The sequence below is a fragment of the Saccopteryx leptura genome, chromosome 3, assembly GCF_036850995.1.
Source record: "Saccopteryx leptura isolate mSacLep1 chromosome 3, mSacLep1_pri_phased_curated, whole genome shotgun sequence".
NCBI lineage: Eukaryota > Metazoa > Chordata > Mammalia > Chiroptera > Emballonuridae > Saccopteryx > Saccopteryx leptura.
In genome coordinates, this window is record NC_089505.1 from 195,209,733 (window position 1) to 195,225,202 (window position 15,470).

Here is a 15,470-nt window from a genome sequence, read left to right on the forward strand (position 1 = left end):
TTAATGGGGATTATATAAGTACTTTGAAAATTGTGTATTGGCTTTTTTTTTTCCCCAGCTAAAAACTACCACAGACTAAAAACCTGATGTTGACACTTTGTAATAATGAGTTGTTTAGGAAAATGAGGATTTAGCATGACATGACGTTTTCTGTATGGCATGTGGTCCTGAAAATAATAGAGTCAAATTCACATCTTTATCGTTTTCTTTTAAGTTTCCTATTTTTTCCTAAAAAAAAATAAAAGGTCAGTCTCAAGAACTGTGTGATCATCAGAAAAAATTCCTTATCATAGGAATACAGTGTCCTACTTCAGGATGTAAAAGTAAAATGTTATATAAGACAACTTTATTGTCTATGTGTTCCTCTCCTACCAGTTTTGAGCTCTGTGACAATCGCATCTATGGGGTTCTCTCAAAATATTCAAACAAATCCCTCTGTTGTCTGTCACCCTTTGCTGCCATTTCACTTTCTTAGAACTTCATATTAAAAACAAAGTTTGCACTTCATAGAGCAAGGAAAATAGGAATAAGCATAGATATTGCTCTGGAGATTCTCGGTTTTTCATTGGTTCACTAACAATCAGCATTAGAGAAACCAAGTCAGCAGGTGGATCCTGGACCCTGACCACCTTCAGACCTGACAGCGTCCATGTGGCACATGGTCCTTACTTGGGGGTCAGTTTGAGGTGTGTATACTTGAAAAATGAGTTCCAGAGGAAGAATTTCAGTAGCTCAGTTGTTCAGAAATGTTCAAAAACATCTATTAGTCACTGAATAATTTTCAACACTCTCTCTTTCTATTGGGTTGCAATTCCCAGTGTCCCAAAAAAGTGAATCCTCTTGTCAGTTGGACCATTTTTTCCTTATGATTCTTGATTAGCCAAGGCTCAGTTTCACTCATATCCATCTTCTCTCTCCCACAGGGTCCAGTAGCATCAGCTGCAGCCCTCTCCCCTGGGCCTGGCCTTCCTCCACCTCCCCCTCCCCTACCTCCTCCAGGGCCACCTCCACTTTTTGAGAATGAAGGCAGAAAAGAGGAGTCTTCTCCTTCACGCTCAGCTTTATTTGCACAACTTAACCAAGGGGAGGCAATTACAAAAGGTGAGTAAAACCAGACCTTGAAGCTGTTTTCCTCAGGCTTCAGACACACAGATCAGCGGAGCCCACAGTGATGGCTGCATCACCCCATCCCAGGCCCTAGTACACAGGGGAAGGCAGGAGCCTGCAGTGTTCTGCATCTCAAGGTAGGTGAGCTCAGTAGGCTGTTGCACAGACCAGAGATAACTCAGAGACCCTGGGTTGTAGATCAACCACTGCACACCGCCTCACCAGTTCCATAGCACCAGTTCAACCCCTGATGTTACAGCACCACCGACAACCAATGCATCAAGATCAAGTGAAGTAAAAATGACAAACGATAGCACCTGTGTTCTCAAGCAGGTATGAGCTTATCAAAAAATTAAATCATTGAACTACTTTTGTCCTTGCAGCGAACAGATTTTTTTTTAAGTCATACAATATTTAATAAAGTCACATTGCCAAACACTTCATGCAAATGTACTTTTTGCCTTCATGAGTAATAGGAATTGTGGTATAAGTGTCCCTATGAACTAGGCTGGGAGTTAAGAACCCAAAATTCTAAATTTATCTCTGGCTCCAATTAGCTGCACTTTCTCCTCATCTGAAAAGTAAGGGAATGGATCCATAGCCCTGAAATTGATGCTGTGCTTGGACGCACACTTACAGGAATGCCCTAATCTTTGGGCTGCGTCTGCAACTGATTTAGCTGTGGGAGAAGTAGTAAATCAGGTGATCCTTTTTGCCACAATGGTTTGCTTTTTGCAGAATGTTTATCTCTCACCTTATCTCCTTAAAAAAAAAGAGATTCCTCAAACTGAAAAATGCTTACAGTGTTTCCACTAACTCTAAATTACACACGGCTCAAATTCTGCATAGTTAACCTTGAGAAAACACTAGACTGCTGTGAAAATAGCATTAACCACCACAACAAAAAAAAAATCTTGTGCTGTTTGCACCATGTTGAGCTAAGAAGTTAGGGACATTTCCCTTCGCCTAACATATAAAGAAATGTGTCTCTATGTCACCTTCCCAGGGCTCCGGCATGTCACAGATGCCCAGAAGACATATAAGAACCCCAGCCTGCAAGCTCAGGAAGGACAAAGCCCATCTCCCACCAAAAGACACACCGCGGACACCAAGCCCCCCCAGTCACGTCCCCCGCAGAATCACGCTCCTGTGTTCGAGTTGGAAGGAAAGAAATGGAGAGTAGTGAGTGAAGCCTTTTCGCCTTTATTCCTGACACCCTCTGACAAAGAACTAACAGCACACCTGTGTCGCAGGGTCAAGGATTTCCAAGTGAAGTAACAGAGGCAAGGCTAGCTAAAGTGGGTACCGGGCCCTCTGCGAAGGCTTCCCTATGCACTTTTTATTTTTCATTATTTCTCATTTTATTATTTTTTCAACTTTTAAAATTATTTTTTTAGTTGTGGTAAAAGACATATAACATAAAATTTACCATCTTAACCTTTAAGTGTACAGTGCGTGTACAGTGCAGAGGTAGTAAGTACATTCACACTTCATGCAGCCATCACCACTGTCCATCTACCCAGCTCGTCTCTAAAATGGGCACTCTATACCCCTTGAATACTAGCTCCCCGTGATCCTCACCCCAGCCCCTGGCAGCCACCACTCCACTTCCTGTCTCTATGAATTTGACCACTCTTTCCATAACTTTTCAGCTCTGACCATTGTGAAGGGCTGTAGGATGTTACATTCTATCCTACTGAGGGGAGTGCTAATATAACCTCCTGCTTCACCACCTCCACCATTCTGTGAACAGGACAAAGACACTTTGAATGAAGATGGTGCCCTCCTGCTCTTCCCAGAAGTATCCCTAAAGATTGAGTGCCAAAGTTCTCAGAAGGTTGCCATGGTCTGAAAATACACTGGGGTTTGGACCACGGCAGTGATCCTTACTAGCCAGCTTACTTGCCCAACTCCTATTTGACACAACAGATTTGCTGTAGCATTATTAAGTCCACACTCAGCATCCAGACTCAACATAAAGCTCTCCCATCCCTGCTCCAGCCCCCACCCCTACCCAGGGTACTTGATACTTGACTATTGCAAATTTACACCAACCCCTCTATGAGGAAGCAGTTCTAGCTGTTTGAACACTACAGTGAGAAAGTAAGACCTGTGGTTTAGCCTCTAAGAAAATGGTTCTAGAAGACAGAACATATTGAAAAGCTATAATTAATGAATGTTGAACTCCATTGTAATTTCAGTATACAATGGATTTAATTTACCTAGACACCCTTATAATTTAATATTTGCATATGTTTTAAATTTTAGGAGTACCAAGAGGACAGGAATGACCTTGTGATTTCAGAGACCGAACTGAAACAAGTGGCTTACATTTTCAAATGCAACAAGTTCACCCTACAGATCAAAGGAAAAATAAATTCAATTACAATTGGTAGGGCAGACCTATGTGTCTATAATTACCATAAGTTGCTTGTATAAATAGTCTGTGTATATTTAGTGTAGGTTTTTTTTCCTAGACAACTGTAAGAAGTTTGGTCTAGTGTTTGACAATGTGGTGGGCATTGTGGAAGTGATCAACTCCAAGGACATTCAAATGCAGGTAAGTGTTCCTTTTAATCATGCTCTGCCCCCCTGCTGACCCCCCACTCTGCCTGCAAGGGGCCCTTCCTGACCACCTGGAAAACTCCTATTCCCTTTCCCTCTAGATACAGCTCTGCCATTGCAGTGTTAATTCACCTTTTTCAATCTCTTAGAACACATCTTATTCTGTACTTCAAATGCTAGTTTTCCATCTCTATTTCAAGAACAGCTAATTAATATTTACAGCTCAAAAATTTGCCCAGTACCTGAACATACTAGGTATCTGATAGATGTCTGATGAGTAAGAGGTTTAAATAAATCAATTAAAGAATGAACAAAAATACTAAAAGACTCTCCTAGCATAATAGCACCATCTAGGAGAGAATTTTTTTCCCCTCAGGAAAAATTGGTTCTGAGTAAGGAGGGAAAAAGATTTTCCTGAAGAGTCAATGAGATCAAATAAACAACCTGGAAAGTAGGATTTACATTGAATTTGCTAAACAGGAGGAAATCTGCATATCTTTAATAATTTTGATTTAGCCAAATGCAATTTTATAATATGCAAAAGCAAAAGGACTTATCTTTGGCTAACTAACTTTTTCCTTTGATTACATTCTTTTCATCTTGTTAAATACCCCTATTTTCTGATGTTTCCTAATAATGTCTGTTAATTGTATTCTAGTTTTATAGATATTTCTCTTTTGTTTTACTGGGCTTTTCACGACTGCCACATTAAAATTTTTAAATTAAATTTATTGAAGTAACTGGTTAACAGCATTCTATAAATTTCATATGTACAACAACTTTATAACATCAGTCTACTCTATTGTGTGCTCACCACTCAAAATCAGGGTCCTTCTGTCACCATGTATTTGACTCCCTTTACTCTCTTCATCTTCTCCCCACCCCCGCTTCCCTTCTGGGAAGCATCATTCTGTTGTCTGTGTCTATGGGGTTTTTTTTTTGTTTGTTTTGTTTGTTCACTTCTTGTCTTTGGATCAATAAACACAAACTGTAAAGAAAAGGACAGATAAATCTAAACACATTAAAATTATATATTTAGTAGAATACATCATATAAAAAAACTGAAAAACAAGCCATGGATTGAAAAATGATACTTATAATGCAGAAACTCAGAAAGGGCTTATAACCGGAACTTATAAAGAACTTAACCCAAATCAATAAGAAAATGACAATAACCCAGAAGACAAATGAGCAAAGAATATTAAGGCAATTCAGGGAAGAATACAACCTGAAGTATTTTTATAAACATATGAAAATAGGCATGACCTTCCTAATAGAAATAGAAATGCAAATTAATAGGACAATTAAAAATATCGTCTTAAAGTCAAAATTTTGCATTCAGGCTGTCCTTACCTTACAAGGGGCATATTAGCTGAAACTTGTGTATATCATAACGGTGCAGCTTAAGGACTGCCCATATATTTAAAAGTCTGATGGTACAGGGGTTGTTAAGGAAGTAAAACAATGGGACCCCTGATACATCGGTGTTGGGGGAGTAACTCTGTCACACTCACTGTGCAGAGTAATTGGCACCATCGAATAAAATTAAGACACTCATAGCCCATGACCAAGCAGTCTCACTCTTAGGTATATACACTAAAGAAACTCTAGAATATACCTCTCTGAGATGTGTAAAAATGTTTATTGCAGTATCATTCATCATAGCAGTAAAAACAAAAACAATTTAGATGTCTACCAACTGGTCTACAACTACATGGAACTAATTCCCCCAACAGTCTGAACGAACTCAGAGGCAGATTCACCCCCAGAGCCTCCACAAAGGAGCAAAGCCCTGCCAGGCTCTGGTTCTGGCCTTGGGCTGCTCCGGCCAGAGGAGCCGCTGAGCTCATTGTGCCTGGACTTCTGACTTATGGAAACTGAGAAACTAAATTTGTGTTGTTTCAAAAATAAATAAATAAATGTTCCCCAGCTGGTAAGTAAATAAATCAATAAATCCCACTCATAGAATAGTGTACAGTAGTTAAAATGCATGAACTACAGTTACATGCATAAAAACAGATTAATCTCAAAAGTAGCAGTGAGCAAGGCAAGTTATAGAATGACAGGCACTGTACAATGTGTCCCTTTTTATAAAGATGCAAAACAATATGCACATGGTAAATATGCATATGAGGGCTCAAGGTCACTTTACCCAAGGGACAGACCTGGTATGAATGATAAACACAAAATTCAACAGAGTAGTTACATCTCAGGAGAAAAGAAGGGAGGTGGAGGAGGTGGTGGATGGTGTAGAGAGAGGCCTTCGAATACTATATTGTAAGATTCTATTCTTTAAAAAAAGCAAGTGGGCCAAATGTTCCACTCTGGTAAACTGTCTGACAGACATATATCTAGTTACATGTTTTTGTAACATTCTTTCAATGTTTCCATGTTTGAAATATATAATTTTTTAAGGATATGATCCAGACTTTGAAAAATAATGTGGAAGGAGAAATCATGGTTATCTGTCCAAGAGGGATAGACAATAAATGTATCAGTGTAGCTCAGAGAAGAGAGAGAGACTTTTTTTTTTTGACAGAGAGAAAAAGAGCAGGACAGATAGGGATGGACAGATAGGGACAGATAGACAGGAAGGGAGAGAGATGAGAAGCATCAATTCTTTTTTGCAGCACCTTAGTTGTTCTCTGATTGCTCTCTCATATGTGCCTTGACTGGGGGGCTACAGCAGAACAAGTGACCTCTTGCTCAAGAGCCAGAGACCTTGGGCTCAAGCCAGTGATCTTGGGCTTCAAGCCAGCGACCTTTGGGCTCAAGCCAGTGACCATGGGGTCACATCTATGATCAACGCTCAAGCCAGCGACCCCACACTCAAGCTGGTGAGCCTGTGCTTAAGCCAGATAAGCCCACGCTCAAGCCGGTGACCCTTGGGGTCTTGAACCTAGCTCCTCTGCAGCCCAGTCCAACTCTCTATCCACTGTGCCATCACCTGGTCAAGAAGAGAGAGAGACATATTGCTGAATACTTTCTGAACTTTTGGATGTTGAACCAAGTGAATGCCATTATTTACTTAAAACATTGAATATATTGTTTTAAAAGGGCCTGGACACACTAGAAACCAAAAGCAGGTTAATGGTCACCTACGGGCAGGGACTGACTGTACATGGGCATTAGGGTTATTTGGAGGGTGGTAGAAATGGCCCGAAATTGAATTGAAGTGATGGTTGCACTACTCTATGAATTTACTAAATATAATTAAATTGTATACTTAAACTAGGTGAATTTTATGTCTACGGATTTTACTTAAATTCTATCATTAAAAAGATTAAAAGAGGAAGCAAGGGCATGGACTGAAGTTTCAATGATTTGATCTAGTAATTCTGTGTTTTGGCAACTAGCCCAAAAAGAGGACAGATTATGAGAAAGAAGAGACTAGGACACTCCAGGGAAATTTTGGAAATTTTTATGGAGAAATAAATTTTTGAAAATCAAAACTGACCTTGGCCAATTGGCTCAGCAGTAGAGCATTGGCCCAGCATATGGATGTCTCAGGTTCAATTCCTGGTCAGGGCACACAGAAGTGACCATCTGCTTCTCTACCTCTCCCTTTTCTCTCTTTCTATATCTCTCTTCCCTTCTCTTTTCTCCCTTTTCTTTCTTTCTATATCTCTCTTCCCCTCTCTCTCTTCCTCTCCCACAGCCATGGCTTGAATGGTGTGATCAAGTTGGCCCCAGGTGCTGAGGATGGATCCATGGCCTCTCCTCAGGTGTTGAAATAACCTTGTTGCAGAGCAATGGAGCGGCGGCCCCAGATGGACAGAGCATCGCTCTGTGAGGGGCTTGCCAGTGGATCCCAGTTGGGGCACATGCAGGAGTCTGTCTCTCTGCCTCCCCGCTTCTCACTTAAGAAAAAAAGAAAGAAAGAAAATCAAAACTAATACAGAAATGTGTATTACATGCTAGAGTACAGGTCTGGGCAAGGTCACATATCACCTGTCACTGAGCAGAGGTGCTGCTCTTTGGCCCACTTCTGATAAGAAATAATCCCTGTTCTCAAATGTTCACAGACTACCAGGGGAAAGGGGCATGTACATATATAATGTACTCTAATGCAGTATTGACCAAAATGCTGTGGAAATGACCATTCTTACCTTATCAGTTATTTTTTAAACTCTGCTTCGCTTTTTCAGATAGATAGGGCATTTCAGCATTTTTAACACAGTACTTGTATAACAATATGTAAATATAACATATTAGCCCCACGTGGGCCCACTCTGTCTTATAAACAATCACCTAAGACTCACTGACAGTTTACTCCTTTCCTTTACTTGCCTGGCATTCACAGTTCTGGTCAATATGTAATGTTCTTCATCATTATAAAATCAACAAATCTTGACTTCCAAAACATTACTACTGATACATTCTTAAAATAAAAATATATATATTATAATTGTATTTTATTTATGACAAAGCCCTGTGCTTACCTGACCTTGAACTACCTCTACCTTTTTTTTTTCTTTTGTACTGGGGCTCAGTTCCAACTCAGTGTCCAGTTTCTGTGGAGAGGAGAAAACAGAAGTGTGGTGACCTGGCTAGACTCCCCCTAAGGAATTCTTTACATCAACTGCACCATCAACAGGACTTGCTCCTTTGGTTTGCAATCCAGCCTTTTCTTCAGGGTGAAAGAAAAGATGTCTTTATCACTTCAATTACCATTACAAGAAGGAGAATCACAGCATTGTAATGTGGTCGTTGGGGGAACAGCCTACCCCTATAGAGATTTGGGGGATGTCTTAAAACTGTTAAAAGAGAAATTTAAAACTGATCAAAATTTTTATAGCACTTAGATTTTTGTAAACAAAACAAGAATTGCCTCCTCTTGTGTATGGTCCATTTTGCCTATACAATGAGTGGCTTGAACTAAGCCCCCAGTTTTCACTGCTGAAACTAATACATTTCAAAATACCTAGACACTCATTATCTCACTTAAGCTTCACATTCAGCTAGTGAGATTTTTATCTAGCAAAGGACTTACATGAAAAGACTCGGAGTGTTTTTTATTTATTCTTATTTAGGTTCAGGAGAAATCTCAGTTACAGAATAATTCCTTTGCTCTTAAATAACAATATTAGCACTTATTCTAATCCATCTTTTACAGAGATTTGTCAAAACTGAAATTTTAAGCACATAAAGACCAATGTGTCTTGTTTCTTTTATCATGAAATCAAATATATGTTTCAAATCCACTAACGAGGTTGTGAAACTTTTTCTCAACATTTAGCTGCTGTTTTCAAATTATCCCTTTATTTTGTCTCAGGAAAGAGACCCTGAGGTTTGAGAATCCCCTTGTGTGGCCCTTTCATTCTGTCCCTGAATGACACCTACTAATTCAGCCTAGAGACTGTGCCAATAACCAGCCCTCACCCCTGACCCACCTATCCCTAGAGCTTGGTTAGAACCATAAATTGTACTTATTTGATAATATTGTAATTTCTATTTTTTTGCTTTGGTCCAAGATCATTTTTTTCTATTTCAGGTAATGGGGAAAGTGCCAACAATTTCCATTAATAAGACAGAAGGTTGCCACATATACCTCAGTGAAGACGCATTAGACTGTGAGATCGTGAGTGCCAAGTCATCTGAAATGAATATACTTATCCCTCAGGATGGTGATTATGTAAGTACCTTTTAAAAGACCATAAAGCATTTTTCTTGAGCCTTCATTATGAACATTCTTTGAGATTGATTAATTAGCTACCAACATTTGAGCTTCATTTGTAGAATCATTCACAGGCAGGCCAGGCATTCAGAGAAGTTGTCTTTATATATCTTTTCCCCTCTTAGTTTCTTGACTATGCTCACTCCTGATTGTGACCCTCAAGCTGGTTCACTAATAACTACCTTAATGGGCTAGCTTTTATCAAATTGTACAGAATACATGTGAGCTCATGTTCGGGCTAACTCTTGTCCTTTGCTCTGGTGGAGGCACACAGGAAAGAGAGAGAAATGCTTTGGGAGGAATGAAGAGAGGTGATAGTAATAAGTAGACCCATGTGTGTAGGTATTCTTATGTTGGAGGTTCTCAAATTCAGCCTGAGAGTCTGCTGGGAAGCTTCATGAAAATGCCTGCTCCCAGACCTGCACCCAGAGCTGGGATTCGGGAGCTCTGGAGTGGGGTCTGGGAATCTATCTTAATAGGCCGGCAGTCCATCCAGCAACCCTTCATAGAAATACTGGCCCAAGTGGTTTTGCCACCATTTTTTTTCTTTGCCTCCTCTCCTCAACAAAGCAGCTTCTAACAGAAATGTGCAGATAGCCTCATTTATTGAAAAGGAAGTATAAACAAATACATCTTGTGCATCACGCAGTGGGGTGGACCTGCCAGTTGTTACTGTTTGGAATCAAGTTACTGCTTTCTGTAATTACTTCTGAGATCATTCCCTCTGATTCTAACTGTGCGAGTGGGCAGTGAACCCAGGAGGATGGGAGGAAACATGGCTTAGCAAGCACACCTTTGGGAGAGAAGGCCTGTTATCACCAACCATCTACACAGCTGTCAGTACTCGGGTTCATCTCCTTAGGCAGATAGCATGAGTGTTCTCAAGTTCTCCTTTTCTTGCAAGACATTGGTCCTGTCCAAAACATCTGTGGAGACATGTAGCCCATAGTTAATATAAATCCTGCTCTTCTGCAAGGTTCGAACCCCAACTCACCCACCTGACCCGTGTGCCATTACCAGGCAGGCTATTGAGACAAGAAGAGTGATTATGCAATACTGCCACAACACAATTATGGGACCAAGAAAACATGATAGTATTTGTTATGTATTAATCCTATAAACCAAAAGTCAAAATAAACATGATGGGCTATTTGAACCCAGGGATATTTTCTAAGTGTGGACATTTTGGACAAAACCAAATACCTGCTCATCTCTCCTTTCCCGATCTCTCAGTAAATTCTCCAGCACGGCCCAGACACATCCTACATCTTGCAGCCTACAATTCACCATTTAAGTCTAAAACACAAAACTCTACCAGCATTGGGCCATGCTTCACTACTCAGTATATGGCCAGTGTAAAGCCAGTAGCCATGGCCACCATCACAGCTGCCTGGCCCATGCATTTGATTCGGACAGATGGTAATGAAACAACGGAGCCAAGAACTGGTGGGCCATTACCTTTAATCCTAGCTTGTACCCGGCGGGCAAGAAATACACACAGTGGGAAAACACTTCCCTTTCCATTCAGGGCTCCCAAAGCCACTGACTTATCCAAGTTTCCTAGAATCAAAGGTTTTTACCTCACCAGCCTTATTCACCTCTGTTTCCCATCTCCTTCTCTCTACACAAACTCTGCACTAACTGCTTCTCCTTCAGCACTCCGCCATCTTGGCTGCCTCTCCTCTCCTCCAAGTGGCCTTTCTCTGCTCTCCTTTCTCTGCTCTCTCCTCTAATGCTAATCTCAGGAACTGAGAGAGAGCAAGCTCCCAGTCTGCCCCACTTTATAGTGTAGAAACCAAAACCTTTAATCCAATATACAAACAAGGAAGTCTCTGATACAAAGTCACTTATCTGAGGTATGTGATTCCTCATGAGAGTGCATCACCCCACATCAAAAAGGGTGGGGAAGGCTTAGTCCCAAAATCAAGCCCCAAGCTACAAGGATCCTGCCTGCCCACGGCCCGCCCCCAACACACATTAATATAATCACATCCATCCCAAGCAAGAAGGTCAACTAATATCACCTGGGCAGCAGGCTTCCATGTGGGCAGCGCCATCTTTAAAAAGTGAGCATAATATATTTTATCTGCTTAACAGCCAGCCTAACCCTAAGCTAGAGAAGAGTCTCCTCTCATGTTTTCCACCTAAAACAAATGGTTGATGTGCTGAAGCCACTATAGAACAGCTCCAGAGAAGCGAGCCAAGCATTAGGGCAGAGGTCCCCAAACTTTTTACACAGGGGGCCAGTTCACTGTCCTTCAGACCGTTGGAGGGCTAGACTATAAAAAAAACTATGAACAAATCCCTATGCACACTGCACATATCTTATTTTAAAGTAAAAACACAAAACGGGAACAAATACAATTTTAAAATAAAGAACAAGTAAATTTAAATCAACAAACAGACCAATATTTCAATGGGAACTATGGGCCAGCTTTTGGCTAATGAGATGGTCAATGTGCTCCTCTCACTGACCACCAATGAAAGAGGTGCCCCTTCTGGAAGTGCAGCGGGGGCTGGATAAATGGCCTCAGGGGGCCGCATGCAGCCCGCGGGCTGTAGTTTGGGGACCCCTGCATTAGGGTAAGCCCTGGCCTTTGCAGCTATTAAAGCAGGAGGCTCAGCTGTGTGGGAACTGGATCTGCTAAGAAAAGCACTGGGGTTTGGATGAGCACTCCAGCCTAATTAAGCTTCAATCCCCAGGAATGGGACCCAGGCATCTGAATTTGTTAAAGCTTCCTAGGTAATTCCAGTATGGAGCCAAGAATGAGATCCACTGATCTAAAGGATGAGCATAGGTCAAAACTTGAGCATGAAAATGTAGCCTTTCCTCTCCACATAATTTATCCTCTATGCATAAATTATCTTATGCCTACTGTCCTAGGCCCCCTTTATGCATCTTCCAGTTGGAAGGAATAGAGAACATACAGAAGTCCTGCCATGAGCATTGAAATCTGGGAATGGCTGGTAGGGATGATTCATCCCAAAAGAAACCAATCCCCCAGAGAAGATCTGTCATCATATTATCATCACTTTTTGCATCCCCCCCCCCCAATTTCGAGCAGTTGTAGTGCAGTTATTATCAAAGAGGAGCATTCACTTCAGTGTTCTCTACCTGCCCCTGCTTACTCATCAGAAGGAGCCCAGAAGGGATCGTGGCTACATGCACATTCACACATGTGCACACACACAAGGTCATTAAGATTGTGGCTTTTTTGCTTCATTCTAACGCTTTGTATTGCAGTTTTCACTCAAGGAGAATTCATCACTCATTATATAAAAGGCCATCTCTTTAAAATAAATAAATAAATGGCTTCTTCCAGAAAAAATAGTTGGATCCTACATTTAGGAAGATATGCACTCATGTGTATCCCATGAAACAGCCCATCTCACCAAGGGTGAGCAGAGGCATCAGATTATCAGACAGTGTGGTTTCGACAATGCTGTGTGTAGACAAGTCCCGGGAAGCCACAGAAGCCGCAGCCAAGGGACTGCTCCTCACCTTCCTTTCTGATCCTCAAGTGACTGGAGAACCATTCTGGGGAAAGGAGAGATTTAAAACTACGTTTGTTTTGGCTATTCTGCACACGCACACATGTGTGTATGTGTGTATGTGTATATGTGTGTGTGTGTGTGTGTGTGTTGGGTGCATGTATTTCCCTAAGAAAAGAATAGGGCAGCCAGATGAAGGCTGAGAAATTTATGTCTAACTCAAAGCATGTTTCATCTATGAGTAGACAGATAACACCAGGTAAAGCTCAGTGTGACTGGGGACCAGCAGCCTCAGCATCCCCTGGGAACCTGTTGGAAAGGCAGACTGTCTTTCTCTTCCCCAGATCTACTGAATCCAAATCTGCATTTTAACAGGATCCCCAGTTGATTCTTATGCATAGTTAAGTCTGGCACCGTCCTGGATAAAAGAGGCTGTCTATGTTTGAACTCTGGCTGCTCTGCTTTCTAGTGATATCATCTGGGTCAGTGACTTAACCTCTCAGGCCACTGCTTGCTGTAGATGGCATCTCAGTAATATCCAACTCATAAAGATGGAGAAGATTAACTGAGTGTACGTATATCCAGCACTTTAAAAATGTCTGGTTCTTAGTAAGTTCTAGCTTCAATGATGAGGCTGGCGGACCGACACAGATCTGACATATGACTATGCAAGTCTCCATGCGACATAGAAGTCTTCTCCATGATATATTCCCATAAAATATATTTGTCTGTCATGTGACACAGATCAACCTTCCATTTGTTTGCCAAAGGCAGCCTTGATTTACATAACTTTGTTCCTCTTGCCTTTTTCCAGAGAGAATTTCCTGTTCCTGAACAGTTCAAGACAGCATGGGATGGGTCCAGGTTGGTCACCGAACCTGCAGAAATTATGGGATAACCTCCAAAGAGACCAGACCCTCTGACCCCAACCTCCCAATTAAAAAAAAAAATACAGCATCAAAGACCTAGAAGTTGCAATAGTGGCTACTGCTTTAGCTGTGGCCTCCAACAATTCTTTGCTATAGAAGCAGCATCATTTCTGGCATGCCTTCCTGGGCATTTTGCAATATTTAATATTTCTTCTTAATTGGACTTTGTGTGTTATTTGAGTTCCACATGATAATTTGTGAGCATTATATATTTAAAGGGAAAAAATAATTCTGTTCCCCTTATATCATTAACACAGTAGCTGATAGGTAAAAATATTGCATGATTCACTTTTGTACTCATGTTTAATTGCTAGTTGGAAAATAAAACCTTTGACAATCTAAGATATACATTTTTAACTTTTAGACAATTTCAATATGATGTAATAGTACTATGCTCTGAAAATATCTGATTTTTTTCTTATTTTTACCATATATTCACCTTTATCAGTGTGGATACACTGTCAGCATGGATACATATTTCAACCCATGTTTTTACAAAACAAAAGTCTATACTAAAGACCATATCCAGTTTCTTGGTCCTTGGAAGACTTGTATTCTTGACAGTTACTAAAATCGAAAGTAAATTCTAATGATTTATCTAAATAGTTTTCTGCCTTGTCACTTGGAAAACTACTTTTCTTCATAAAGGTTTTTATGCCAAAAACATTGGTGGGAGGAAGCAGATATAACACCTCGCAATTTTGCTCTAAAAATCAAGCTCAATTTTGTTTTCCAACTTTACACCTGTTAAATATCAGATGCCTTGTAAGTGATGTCTTTAATGTTTTATTATAGACCACTTTCTTCTTTGTCATTTTCCAGACTTGCTAACCAGTCTCAAAAATGAACATGAAAAAGCCATAAATGTATTGCTTCTTCCAAAACCCAAGGAACTACTTGTTGGTTTGGCTTGCTGCTTCTATTTTGTAGTATTGATAGTACATGCTTTTTCAACATAATGTGATAATCCTTTGTATCTTTTTAGTACACAGTACTGAAAATCTGCAACTTCTTGGATCACGTGTAATGAATTATAATATAATGCTTGCAGACCCAATACAAGCATATATATTGTGCCTATTACAGCCTTTGGAATACATCATTTCCCTCTTTAAAAATATCTTATACATTCATATAGAGTTAAAATGACTAATGTTCATGTATCAAGGTTTTGCAATAAAAGTTTTGTTTGTATGAATAATGTTGTGGCTCTAGTAAATACCTTTTTTTCAACTATAAACTTATTCCAAAATAAAGTAAAATTCTAATTGTTTAAACGCTGTGATGACTTCTGGATGTTAAAGTTATTTTTATTTTGTGCTTTGATTTGCCCTTTGCTCACCTGTCAAATATAGGAGAAACAGCTGAGTCCCTCTGGTTGAATTAGAAAGTGTATCCAGCATGCCATTGGCGTCCCTGAGGAATGGCTTCCCCAAGATAGATAGCCCATAAAACCATCTGTAGTTGCTGTAGATGGCCAGAAAATTCTCAAATCATTTTATAATTTAACATCTCTTCACTGAAAAAACCTCCCTCATAGATTATAGTTAATGTAAACATGCTGAAGAATAAATTTTAGTTTCAAGCATAAACATGCCAAAGAATCAATTTTAGTTCATACATGTACTATATATTTTAATGTATAATATAAATATAAATAACTTATAATAAATTTATAAATAAATTTCTGGAGCAAAACT

General features: G+C 40.1%; 1 protein-coding gene across 1 annotated transcript in view; it reads left to right on the forward strand.

The window, feature by feature from the left end:
• CAP2 (cyclase associated actin cytoskeleton regulatory protein 2) overlaps nucleotides 1–14,639 on the forward strand; it is a 189,026-nt gene extending 174,387 nt beyond the window's left edge. The window contains exons 8-13 of the mRNA XM_066377118.1: nucleotides 924–1,101; nucleotides 2,114–2,289; nucleotides 3,376–3,499; nucleotides 3,585–3,667; nucleotides 9,167–9,307; nucleotides 13,656–14,639. Of these exons, the coding sequence (XP_066233215.1) occupies nucleotides 924–1,101; nucleotides 2,114–2,289; nucleotides 3,376–3,499; nucleotides 3,585–3,667; nucleotides 9,167–9,307; nucleotides 13,656–13,739 (786 nt within the window). The 3' untranslated portion in view covers nucleotides 13,740–14,639. The remainder of the gene's footprint in view (nucleotides 1–923; nucleotides 1,102–2,113; nucleotides 2,290–3,375; nucleotides 3,500–3,584; nucleotides 3,668–9,166; nucleotides 9,308–13,655) is intronic.
• Nucleotides 14,640–15,470: the final 831 nt, after the last annotated feature.